The sequence below is a fragment of the Trichechus manatus genome, unplaced genomic scaffold (assembly GCF_000243295.1).
Source record: "Trichechus manatus latirostris isolate Lorelei unplaced genomic scaffold, TriManLat1.0 scaffold00143, whole genome shotgun sequence".
Taxonomy (NCBI): Eukaryota; Metazoa; Chordata; class Mammalia; order Sirenia; family Trichechidae; genus Trichechus; species Trichechus manatus.
In genome coordinates this window covers 994,391-1,007,362 of record NW_004444079.1, presented here as the reverse complement: position 1 = coordinate 1,007,362, position 12,972 = coordinate 994,391, and the positions used below count along the sequence as shown (strand labels likewise).

The 12,972-nt window shown below is 37.6% G+C and overlaps 1 protein-coding gene across 5 annotated transcripts in view; it reads left to right on the top strand.

Annotated features, from left to right (window-relative positions):
* ARHGEF12 (Rho guanine nucleotide exchange factor 12) overlaps positions 1 to 12,972 on the top strand; it is a 166,346-nt gene that overhangs the window by 48,636 nt on the left and 104,738 nt on the right. For 2 of the 5 annotated variants that reach the window (XM_023739911.1, XM_023739908.1), the window contains exon 1: positions 10,672 to 11,195. The exons of 2 other annotated variants lie outside the window; for them this stretch is intronic. In XM_023739911.1, the coding sequence (XP_023595679.1) occupies positions 11,143 to 11,195 (53 nt within the window). In that variant the 5' untranslated portion in view covers positions 10,672 to 11,142. Of the gene's footprint in view, positions 1 to 10,670; positions 11,196 to 12,972 lie in introns of those variants that run through there. One more of the 5 variants, XM_023739909.1, reaches the window with a different exon arrangement.

Below are 12,972 nucleotides of genomic sequence, written 5' to 3'. Positions count from 1 at the left end.
TATCCATAATTTGTTATGATCCACACAGTCAAATGCCTTTGCATAGTCAATAAAACACAGGTAAACATCTTTCTGGTATTCTCTGCTTTCAGCCAGGCTCCATCTGACATCAGCAGTGATATCCCTGGTTCCGCATCCTCTTCAGAATCCAGCTGGAATTTCTGGCAGTTCCCTGTTGAGATACTGCTGCAGCTGCTTTTGAATGATCTTCAGCAAAATTTTACTTGTGTGTGATATTAAGAATATCGTTTGATAATTTCCACATTCGGTGGGATCACCTTTCTTGGGAATAAGCACAAATCCAGATCTCTTCCAGTCAGTTAGCCAGGTAGCTGTCTTCCAAATTTCTTGGCATAGACGAGTGAGTACTTCCAGTGCTGTATCCGTGTGTTGAAACATCTCAATTGGTATTCTGTCAATTCCTGGAGGCTTTTTTTCTGCCAATGCCTTCAGTGCAGCTTGGACTTCTTCCTTCAGTACCATCGGTTCCTGCTCATATGGTACCCCCTGAAATGGTTGAACGTCAGCCAGTTCTGTTTGGTATAATGGCTCTGTGTATTCCTTCCACTTCTTTTGATGCTTCCTGAGTTGTTTAATATTTTCCCCATAGAATCCTTCAGTATTGCAACTCAAGGCTTGAGTTTTTTCTTTGGTTCTTTCAGCTTGAGAAATGCCAAGCATGTTCTTCCCTTTTGGTTTTCCATCTCCTGGTCTTTGTATATGTCATTGTAATACTTTACTTTGTCTTCTCGAGCCACCCTTTGAAATCTTCTGTTCAGTTCTTTTAATTCATCATTTCTTCCTTTTGCTTTAGCTACTCGGCATTCAAAAGCAAGTTTCAGAGTCTCTTCTGACATCCATTTTGGTCTTTTCTTTCTTTTCTGTTTTTAATGACCTCTTGCTTTCTTCATGTATGATGTCCTTGATGTCATTCCACGACTTGTCTGGTCATTGGTGTTCAGCGCGTCAAATCTGTTCTCCAGATAGCCTCTAAATTCAGGTGGGATGTACTCAAGGTTGTACTTTGGCTCTTGTGGACTTGTTCTAATTTTCTTCAGCTTCAACTTGAACTTGCATATGAACAGTTGATGGTCTGTTCTGCAGTTGGCCCCTAGCCTTGTTCTGACTGATGATATTGAGCTTTTCCATAGTCTCTTCCCACAGATGTAGTCGATTTGATTCCTGTGTATTCCATCTGGTGAGGGCCACATATACAGTCGCCGTTTGTGTTGGTAAAAAAAGATATTTGCCATGAAGAAGTCGTTGGTCTTGCAAAATTCTATTATGCAATCTCCGACATCATTTCCTTCACCAACTGCCGATCCTTCTTCTTTGTTTCCAACTTTCGCATTCCAATTTTCAGTAATTATCAGTGCATCCTGATTGCATGTTTGATCAATTTCAGGCCATAGAAGTTGGTAAAAATCTTCAGTTTCTTCATCTTTGGCCTTAGTAGTTGGTGCGTAAATTTGAATAATGGTCGTATTAACTGGTCTTCCTTGTAGGCGTATGGATATTATCCTATCACTGACAGCGTTGTATTTCAGGATAGATCTTGAAACGTTCTTTTTGATAATGAATGCATTGCCATTCCTCCTCAAGTTGTAGACCATATGATTGTCCAATTCAAAATGGCCTATACCAGTCCATTTCAGCTCACTAATGCCTAGGACATCAGTGTTTATGCGTTCCATTTCATTTTTGACGACTTCCAATTTTCCTAGACTCATACTTTGTACATTCCGCGTTCCAATTATTAATGGATGTTTGCAACTGTTTCTTCGCATTTTGAGTCGTGCCACATCAGCAAATGAAGATCCTGAAAGCTTGACTCTATCCACATCCATGTCTACTTTGAGGAGACAGCTGTTTCCCGGTAGTCTTTTGAGTGCCTTCCAACCTGAGGGGCTCATCTTTCAGCACTATATGAAACAATGTCCCGCTGCTATTCATAAGGTCTTCACTGGCGAAATCTTTTCAGAAGTCTGCTAGGTCCTTCTTCCTAGTCTGTCTTAGTTTGGAAGCTTAGCTGAAACCTGTCCGCCATGGGTGACCCTGCTGGTAGTTGAATACTGGTGGCATAGCTTCCAGCATCACGGCAACATGCAAGCCCCCACAGTAAGACAGACGGACAGACATGTGGGGGAAATAATACTGAAAAATACTGAAGTATTATTAGATGATTTCATGTATGCAAAGAAAAGCACAGTAGCAAAATTCTTGTTTGGTTTATTTGTTGATTTATGTATACTCTCATGTTATCACTTCACAATAGATATGTAATACTCAGACTATTGAATCTTTTATGATTTTTCATGAAGTATAACAATGCTTGCTAGTATTTTTGTTTTGTTTGTATCTTAGGCTTTAAAAATTTTTAACAGCTTTTTGTGGTGTAATTGATATATAATCAACTACATATGTTTACATTGTACAATTTGATAAGTTTTGAGATATGTATATATAAACTGGGAACCAGCACCACGATCAAGATTAATAAACATATCCATCACCCCTAAAATTTCCTCATGCCTTTTTGTCATCTCTTCCTCCCACCCCTCCCTGCCCATCCCCAGGTACCCACTGATCTGCCTTTTGTCATTATATATTAGTTTGCATTTTGTTGAGTTTTATATAGATGAAATTATACAGTATGTGCTCTTTTTTGTTTGACTTCTTTCACTTAGCACAATATTTTTAAGATTTTGCCATGTTGTTGCATGTATCAGAAGTTCATTCCTTTTTATTGCTGAGTAATATTCTGATGCGTGCGTATACCTCAGTTTGTTTATCCATTCACCTGTTGGTGGACATTTGGGTTGTTTCCAGTTTGGAGCTATTAAGAATAGATGTGCTGTGAACATTCATGCTCAAGTCTTTGTATGGACATATGCTTTCATTTTTCTTGAGTAAATAGATAGGAGTGGAATGGTTGGATCACTTTTTAAGAAACTGCCGAACTGCTTTCTTAAGTGACAGTATCATATTACGTCCCACCAACAGCTTTAAAATTGCTCCACATCCTCATCAGCATTTGATATTATCACTCTTTAATTTTAGCCATTTTAGTGAGTGTGTAATGGTGTCTTGGAGCAGTGTCACAGTAGTTAAAGTACTTGGCTGCTAACCAAAAGGTTGGTGGTTCAAACGCACTAGCCGCTTCTTGGAAGAAAAATGTGGCAGTCTGCTTCTCCGAGATTTACAGCCTTGGAAACCCTATGGGGCAGTTCTGTTTTATGGGGTTGCTATGAGTCGGAATTGACTCGACAGCAGTGCGTTTGGTTTTTGTAAGGGTATCTTAGTGTTTTATTTTCATTTCTCCAGTGATACTTGAGCATCTTTTCATGTGCTTGTTTACCATACATATGTCTTATATTGTAAATTATCTGTTGAAATCTTGTTTTTAATTGGGTTGTCTTTTTATTATTGAATTGTAAGAGTTCCTTATACGTTCTGGATATGTGTCCCTTATTAGATATGTGATGTGCAAATATTTTCTCGCAGTCTGTGGCTTGTCTTTTCATTCTCAGCATTGTCTCTCTCTTTTTAAATAGCTTTATTGAGATATAAGTCACATTTCAAAGAGCAAAACTTTTAACTTTGAATTCCAATTTATCAATTCTTTTTCTTTTATGCATCCGTGCTTTTGGTGTATCTAATAAATATTTGCCTAACCCAAAGTCGCAAAGATTTTCTCCTATGTTTGCTTCCAGAAACTATAGTTTTAAAGTTTACTTTTAGGTCTGTGATCATTTTGATGTATTTTTTTAAAATATTGTGTGAGGTATAGATTGAAGTTTATTTTTTTTACATATGGATATCCCAGTTGTTCCAGCACCATTTGTTGAAAAGACTGTCCTTTCTCCAGTGAATTGTCTTTGCACCTTTGTTGAAAATCAGTTGCCCATGGATGTGAGGGTCTTTATTCTGCTTCATTGATCTGTTTGTCTTTCTTGACCCTGGTACCACACTGTCTTGATTACTGTATAACCCATTGCTGTTGAGTTGATTCCAACTCATAGCGACCCTATAGGACAGAGTAGAACTGCCCCATAGGGTTTCCAAGGATTTGAACTGCTGACCTTTTGTTTAGTAGCCATGCTCTTAACCACTGCGCCACTGGGACTCCTGCAGCTTTATAATAAGTCTGGAAATCAAGTAGTGTTAGTCCTCCAACTTTGTTCTTTTTCAAAGTTGTTGGCTCTCCATTTGAACTTTAGAATTAGCTTGTCAGTTTCTGGAAAAAAGCCTGCTGGGGTTTTGATTGGGATTGCATTGAATCTGTAGATCAGTTTGTGGATAAATGACATCTTAACAATGTTGAGTTTTCTAATCCATGAACACAGAATATCTCTCCATTTATTTAGGTCTTTTAAAATTTCTCTCAGCCATGTCTTCTAGTGTTCAGTTTACAGGTATTGTACATCTTTTGTCAGATAGATCCCTAAGAACTTAGTATTTTTTGATACCATTGTTAAATGGTATTGTCTTAAATTTCAATTTCTAATTGTTCTTTGATAGTACAATATATAGAAATACAACCAATTTTTTGTTTAATGATTTCCTATTCTGCAACCTTGCTAAACTCATTGATTAGTTATAGTAGCTCTTTTGTTGATTCCTTTGGGTTTTCTACATAGATGATCAAGTAGCCTGCGAATGATGGTAGTTGTACTTCTGTAAAAAGGTATCCAATCTGGAGACCTTTTCTTTATTTATTCTTGCCTTACTGAACTGTAAGTACCTATAGTACAGTGTTGAATAAAAGTGGTGAGAGGGGACATCCCTGTCCTGGTATGATATTAGGGGGAAAACATTCAGTTTTTCACGATTAAGTATGATACTAGCTATGGGTTTTTTGTAGATGTCCTTTATCAGGTTAGACTTTTTATGAGTGCTTATTGCTCTCAGAACTAGAAATGATCACATTTAAATATTTTAAGAAGAAAGGCTTTCAGAGTATTTTTCAATATGGTAATACTCTTTTAACCCTTTCCGGACCAGTGGTATATTCATTGGGCACCTGCTGTGCCAGAGACAGTACATGCTGCCAGCAGGCAGGGCCCTGTATAACAGTTTGAAATGGAAAAAACAGGTGTGTGCTGCAAATTACTGTTTTTACAAAGTTTTGTATGAAGTGGTGCTGAATCATTGAATTTTTGGCAGGAAAAACATGTTTTTTTGAAAATTTTTATTTGTTACACATATGTACCTCTGGACTGGGGGTAAAATTTATGTTCACAAAGGGTACACATATGTACCTCTGGACTCCGGGGGTACGATTTGTGAAAGGATGCATAAAACAAAAACCATATTATCTACCAAAAATTTAGACACACTTAGTGATTCAGCATGCCCTCCATTACTGGAAAGACATAGTATCAACAAAAAGTAAAAGGAAAAAATAATTGGGTCACAAAAAAGGTCTTAAACAGGTGAATTCTACCACTACCAATATTCTGGCATTGCAAAAGAAGATATACCTAAATATTTTTATATTTTCCCTGCTGTGCAATAGTTGTGACATAAAGCTTAATTCAAAATATATTGTTTAAGACCATGATGAAGAAGTAGAAACGATAGATATCTAATATAAACTTTAAAATAATTAACTTGTTTCCACAGGCTACACATAAAAATCACTGATAATGATTTACTGATTACTTGTATTTCAATATTTGTATTATTTATAGGCCATTTCAGATTATTTCGTCTAACCCTTACATTTCATAGATGATATTAAGTATATTCTCTGGGGGAATCTCATCTACTTTCATCATTTGTGCTGTCATGTTGATGTCATACAAATCTGAATTTCCAGATGAGACCTCTCCTCTGAACTCAAGTCCTTAGTAGATATTTTTTCCAGGGTGCCTACAGGTGCCTTGACAGACATGAAACTGCTTGTCTCCCAAAATTGCTCTTGCATTTCTTTTCTTGGTGAGTGGCACAACCGTTCTGTCATCTAAGCCGGAAACCTGGGAGTTCCTTCCTTTAACTTTCTGAGTCACTAGATTTATAGTGCCTATTTCCTTAGTATTATTATATTATTTTTGGTCCTTATATTTTCTTCCCTGCCTTTGATATTGTCCTTGTTTAAATCTCCTTCTTCTTTTTTTTTTTTTTTTTTTAACCTGTATGATTACAATTTCCTAACTGGTTTCCCTGCCACCAGTTTCATACCTTCTCCATCCATTCCCAACACTGTTTTGCAGGACGGTATTTCTAAAATACAAATTGGATCATATTATTGCCTAACTCAGAACCCGTCAGTGTTCCTACATTGTGTCTAGCAGCGGTTCTTTGGGGGAGGGTATTATGGACCCCTTTTGAAAATCTCCCTCGAGACTCCCTTACCCCAAAATATTCATACCTGTAGAAGCTGAATCCTAGGTCAAGAACCTTTTTTCTACAGATGAAAGTTTAACCCTTTCACAACTCAATTATTTTCTCGTTTGAATTTTTTGTTGATACCATGTATTTTCACTAATGGAAGGTATGCTGATTAAAGGACCAATTCAGAATTTTTGTTACCATTTATGGATTTTTATATCCATTGTCTGGGATCACATATGTCTCAGGGGACCCTGCACATTGTAAATCCTGCCAACATGAGTCAACGATAAAATCTTTTTTTTAATTTTATTTCTTGAAAACTGGTAAAACATGAATGCATCTAGCAGTGACTGCACATAAATTTCCTTCTTAGCCTTTTTATTATTTTTCATGAAACTTTTCAAAACATGGTACAATGCATTCTTCCTTATTGCAAAAGCAGTACTTACAGCCCAAATAAATAAAGCCAAGGGATTTTTTATTTCAGGAAAATTACCAACACAATGCATTCTTCATTGCTGCAAAAGCAGTACTGACAGGCCAAATAAGTAAAACTAAAGGAATTTGAATCTCAGGAAAATGACCGCTACTATGTATTCTTCATTAGAACAAAAGCAGTACTAACAGCTAGGAAGCAGAAACAGCTGCCTTGGAATACTGCAGAACTGCTCACATCATGTCATTCCCCTTGCTACACGTGGAAGCAGTGATTGGGCCCTAAGATTGAATGCAGGGTAAGAATAACTTGTAGGAGTTTGAGTCTTTTGAAAATTTCCACTGCAATGCATTATTCCTTATTGCAGAGGTATTATTTACTGTTCAGAAGCTAGAAATGCAGGGAGCCAGTAACACCTGGAAACAATGAATGGCATCAGGGAGAAAATGGTCACTATGGCTAAATGAAGACTGGGAATAGCTTATTCTTGCCATCACTACATTCTCATGAGAACATAGTCACTGGGAAACATAGTGAGGAGGCTTACCTCACAGAAATAAAGGCAAACCTGTCCAAAAGTTTAGAAAATCCACACATCTAGGAGGCATCACCTAAGACAATGCTCAGTACACAAAAATGAGGCTATAAACACATTAAAATCGGCTACCTCCTGTTCCCAAAGAACTCAAGAAGCATAAGAAGCAGTTGGGATACTGCATGCACCACAAGACATGAAAGGGTTTTAATTCCTTTGTATAGTATATAGACCTGCATTGATCTGCCACTGCTCATCTCTCCAGCTCCACCCAGTCCCCATGCTCCAGCCATACTGAGCTACTTGCATTTTCTCCAAACACTTCAGCATGTGCTATTTCCTTTCCTTAGAACTTCTCTACTTGGCTCTTTTCCTTGGTTAAATTTTTAATTCATTCAATAAATATTTATCGAACACTTTCAGGAGCTGAGCCTTTTCCTGGGTTTGTAGTTCCATGTACTCATGGAGCTGTCTAATGAGATAGACTAATAGTAAACACAAAACCTGCAAAAGCTGGAACCTGTGTAGGGTGGTGTTATGAATTGAATTGTGTCCCCCCCAAAATATGTGTTGTAAATCGTAATCTCTATGCCTGTGGTTATAATCCCATTTGGGAAGGGGTTGTCTTTGTTATGTGTCATGAATCAGTCTCTTTTGAGATACGTATAAAAGAGATGAAACAAACAAGTGAGAGAGCAGAAACAGGAAAGAGAGATACCAAGCCACGTGAAGATCGCCCAGGAGCAGAAAAAGAGACAAGGACCTTCCACAAGTGCCAACAGAGAGAGAAAGCCTTCCCCTAGAGCCGGCACCCTGAATTCAGACCTTTAGCCTCCTGAACTGTGAGAAAATAAATTTCTGTTTGTTAAAGCCACCCACTTGTGGTATTTCTGTTATAGCAGCACTAGATAACTAAGGTAGGCGGAAGCCTGTCAGAAAAGGAAAACTTCAAATATTTTCAACTAAAAGAAGTGATAGAAAAGTGGTAAGACTGCACCTTGTCAAACGTGGAAAACTTGTGAGACCCAGAAAAACAAGGGAGTCCCGTAGAGTTCCGGCTGTCACAGGTTTCAGTGAGAATCACAGGTTTCACTGTAATTGTATAACTATAAAATGTGGTAAATGGTTAAAAAAAAAGGTAGTTATAGGAGACAATAACAGGAGGAACTTAATTTAAATCAAGGAGCAGAGGTCAGGAAAGGCCCTTCTGAGGTAACAACCTTTAAGCAAAGACCTAAAGTATGCTCAGAAGTTGAAAGTGAGTAGAGATTGGGTAGAGTGTTCCAGATAGAACAGCACGCAAGATACCCCTTTTTGTGGGAAGAGTACATTTGAGGCACTGAAGAAAGGCCACTATGGCTGGAGAATAGTTGAGTAAGAGAGTGGTAAGAGTTGAAGATAGAGAGGTGGCAAAAAGCTCTATCATTTTGGGCCTTTGTATGTTATGTTTGACATTTGGATTTTTTTTTTCATAAATGTAGTGGGAAGCTATTGAAGGCATTTAAGCAGAAGAGGGACACAATAAGATTTCTGTTTTTAAATTATATGGCTGATGTATGGGAAAATTAATTGGAGGAAGTGTGTAAGAGTGGTAATGACAAGACCTCTTAAAACTATTGCAGTAGTCTTTGCTAGCTCTAAGCTAACAATGGAGAAGGTCAGAAATAGATGAATTTCAGATATTTATTGAAGGTAAAATCAATAGAATGTAATCACGGATGTAAACTCCATGAAAATATAGAGTGTATTTTATTTATTGTGGTATCTTCAGCCTCTAGAATGTTGGGTGGATGGGGAGTTGGATGCATTGAGTGGGGGGGCTAAGGAAGAGGAAGATGTAATTAATAGCTACTAGATTTCCGACTAGATCAGTTAGGTGGGTGGAAGGCTGTTTATTGAGATGGAGAAGTAGGTTTGCGGGGGCAGAGGAAGAATTTAGTTTTGGATTTATTAAATTTGCAATGCCAGTGAGATATCCAAAAGGATATACCCAGAAAAAGGAGTCTGGATGGTGCAAATGGTTACGCGCTTGACTACTAGCCAGAAGGTTGGCGATTTGAACCCATCCAGAGATCCTCAGTAGACAGGCCTGGTGATCTGCTTCAGAAAGATCACAGCCTTGAAAATCCTATGAAACGGTTCTACTCTGCACACATGGAATCTCCATGAGTTGGAATCAACTTGACAGCAGCTAACAACAACATGGCCAGAAAGCAGTTGGTTGGAGGCTTGAAGATAGAGTAAATCCATCTGCCCATATCTGATATCCATTCTTTCATTAGACAAGTATTTGTTGAGAATCTACTCTGTGCTACTATCCTGGAATATAGCAGTGAACCAGAGACCCTGCCGTCATAGAGTTTATATTCCGGTGGGGGGAAATATCATTAAAAACATTTTTTTTGTTAAATACTAGCATGTGGAGCATAGAAAGTTAAGACAAAGTCTCTAGTGAAGAAATGCTGATGTTTTGCTGAATGGGATTGGGCGTGGCTGTTGTTACAAGGTGCTTATTAATTTCTGTATATTAATAGATCCAGTGCTTATCAATCCCTTTAGCCTCTATATTCCTGAGTTCTTTTATTATTATTATATTTTTGTTGGGTGGATTTTGTCATCAAGTGGTTTTTTATTTGTTTGTTTTGTATCCAAGGGCTCATGAGTGCTGTAGTTCCTCAGTTTTCGAGTACGTTTGAGAATGTTTTAACATTGGGTGATTTGTCTGGGGCAGAAACAAAATTTTTTTAAAGAAGTTTTAGACATTGTATTGTTACCTTCTCGCATCAGATCTTATTTTAGAGAAATCTTGAGACCAACTTAATTTTTCCGATTTGTACATCTTAAGTTTTTATGTTTAGGTGCTCATATAGCTCTTTATTTTAAAGTCTTGTGTTTTTGTAGCTTTAACGGTGTTTAGTATTGATTATTTGGTATCAGTTTTTTCTAGGGCTCAGTGTGCCCTTTCAATCTCCAGATTCAAATCATTGTTTATATTTTGGATTTTTTTTTTCTAGTCTGTATTTGAATATTGTCTTTATTCTGTGAAGAATAGTGATTAAAAACAAGGTCTAGAGCCCTAAGGTCTGGGTTTGCATCTCAGCTTTTCTGCTTGCTATCTGATCTTGGGTACGTTCCTTCATCTTTCTGTGCCTTAGTTTCTTCATCTATAAAATAGGGATAATAATAGTACTTATTGAGGATTAAATGAGTTAATATATGTAATGCAGTTAACTTCAGTTAGTACCATATATTATGTGCACACTGTTAGATATTATTACTGGCAATTCTGTATTTCTGTTACTTACTCTTCTTTTCTGTCAGTGCCCAAAAGGCCTGAGCTGCACACAGCAAGGTCCTTGAGGTCACAGGCTCTCTGTGTGATCTGGTGGCAGTTGCTCATTCTCTCCACTTTACCTCCAGCAGTATATCTTAAGCTAGGAATGTGTCAACGTGGTTTTGGTTTTTTTCACCTCCTCTTGCTTTTCTGGGTCTCTACAGAGTCCCCTACTCCCTTGGTCCACACACACCCCTGGATATTGCCTTCCTAATCCCTCAGCCTTTTAGGTCTGTGCTGCTTATGTTTAGGTAAATCTGTTTCCTGTTCAAAGTCTGCCAGTCCAGACTTCCTTGGTATCGATCCAGAATTTAACAGATTTGGCAAGTATGTTTTGTAGTTAGTGGTTTGAGGTTATAATCATATCCTTTTTTCATGGAAGATGGATTATTTTCCCTCTGTTTATTTTTGCTTTTAGTGTTTTCTAAGGAAGGATAGTGAAGTAAAACTGCTTTTGCTCTTTTCCATCTTTACCTGGAATTTAACACGTTTACTGAAGGAATGAGTGGTTTGAGAAGATGTTGCCACGAAGAAACACATTCAGGTGGAAACAGGTTTGTCTTTAGATGTGTAGCTGGCAAGTTGCCCATATGGCAACTAGATATTAACTGAATTCTCTACTGGCTTTGGGATTTGGAGACACAGATTCTGTAGGATTGGGAGTTCTTTTGTAACTAGTTTATATTGGCTTATCTTTTAATTGGCTTTATCGAAACTATATAAAGGGTGTGAATACCTTGCTAGCTAAATATCTTTATGACTGATAGAGAACTCTTTTGCAGTATGTCTACTTTTACTGATCATAGTAGTTATACTAGATCTGGTTTTCTGAGTTCCACTCATGTGAAAACACTTTGTTAACTGTTAAAAAAAAAACCATTCAAAAGGAAGTCGATAACGTTTTTGTTGTAAGGCAGTAAGTCTAGAGGTTGAGAGCAGGGGCTGTAGTTAGCCAGAGTTTTAATCTAAGCGTGTCTAGTTATCATCTGCTCATTACATAACTTGTTTAAGTTACTTGGAGCCCTGGTGGCTCAGTGGTTGAGATTTGGCTGCTAACCAAAAGGTCAGCAGTTCGAATCCACCAGCTGCTCCTTGGAAACCCTGTGGGGTGGTTCTGCTCTGTCCTATAGAGTCGCCATGAGTGTAACTTAAAGTTACTGAGTGTTGCTCAGCTAACCATTCTTCCTGAATGAGTATTTTTTTAGATTTTGTTTTAGGGAAGCCAACCCCAGGAAATATGGAATAGCTTACTGTATTATTCTTCTATAACTTTTGTTTATTTCTGGCCACTTCACCTCATCTTTAAATACAGTTCTGCAGAATGGTTTTTCTCATAAGAATTGAGAAACCTTTGTTACGATGAGCCCATTTAAATTTGGAGTTGAGCATTGATAGAAAAATAAGCTGGGTTCCCTTAATGGGGAGTCTGGCCATCTACCCTCCCCTTCCCTCCCAGGGTAGAATTTTTTTCAGGAACTAAATAGCTCTATCTAGCAGGGTCTTCCTGCGTTTAGCAATGGAACAGTACAAAAGCCACATTGAGCATAGCTGCTGGGGAAACCCTTTTTCCTTCTCTGGCCTGTAAATGCTGTTCTGTCTCTGTGAAAAGCCCTGACATCAGCTCTTGGAAAAATCCAAATACTTGTGTCAGAACAGGGCTGAAACACTTGCCTGGGCAGAGACTAGATGGCTGAACTATAGTTCTTCGTTTACCAAATGCCTCTCAGCCATGTTATGCTTTTTGAAAGAATACTAAATCTATGAGTTTTAGACATATCTAGAGAAATTAAGAAAGAAATGATAGCTTAATCACTGCCCCATTTCCCCCCAGTTCTTTGCTAGTTTCTCCTTATTTTATTCTTTTTCCTAAATAAAACCAACCTTCAAGATAACATGGACTTCTTGCTTGTGAGAGGGCAGAATAAATCAACACTGTAAACTTTGTGTAGTGTTCTTCACATATTAGGTGTTACATTTGATGATATTTGCGGTGAAATATATTGTTACTGTAAACATAGACTGAATTTGACTTATAGTGTTCAAATCTATGAAATAGGAAGATTTATTCATTCATCAGAGTGCTCTTTTGAAGTGTAAAGCAGATCGTAACTGAAACCCTCCAGTCATTTTCCATTGTACTTTGAATAAGATCTAAACTCCTTACTATGGCTCACAGTCTTACATTATCTGGTCTGTGTTTATTTTTGTTGATCTTACTTCAGAATTACTCTTCTTGGTCATTTTTTTTTTTTTTTAATATTTTATTGTACTTCAGGTGAAGGCTTACAGAACAGATAGTTTCTCATGTAACAGTAACACACATGCTGTTTT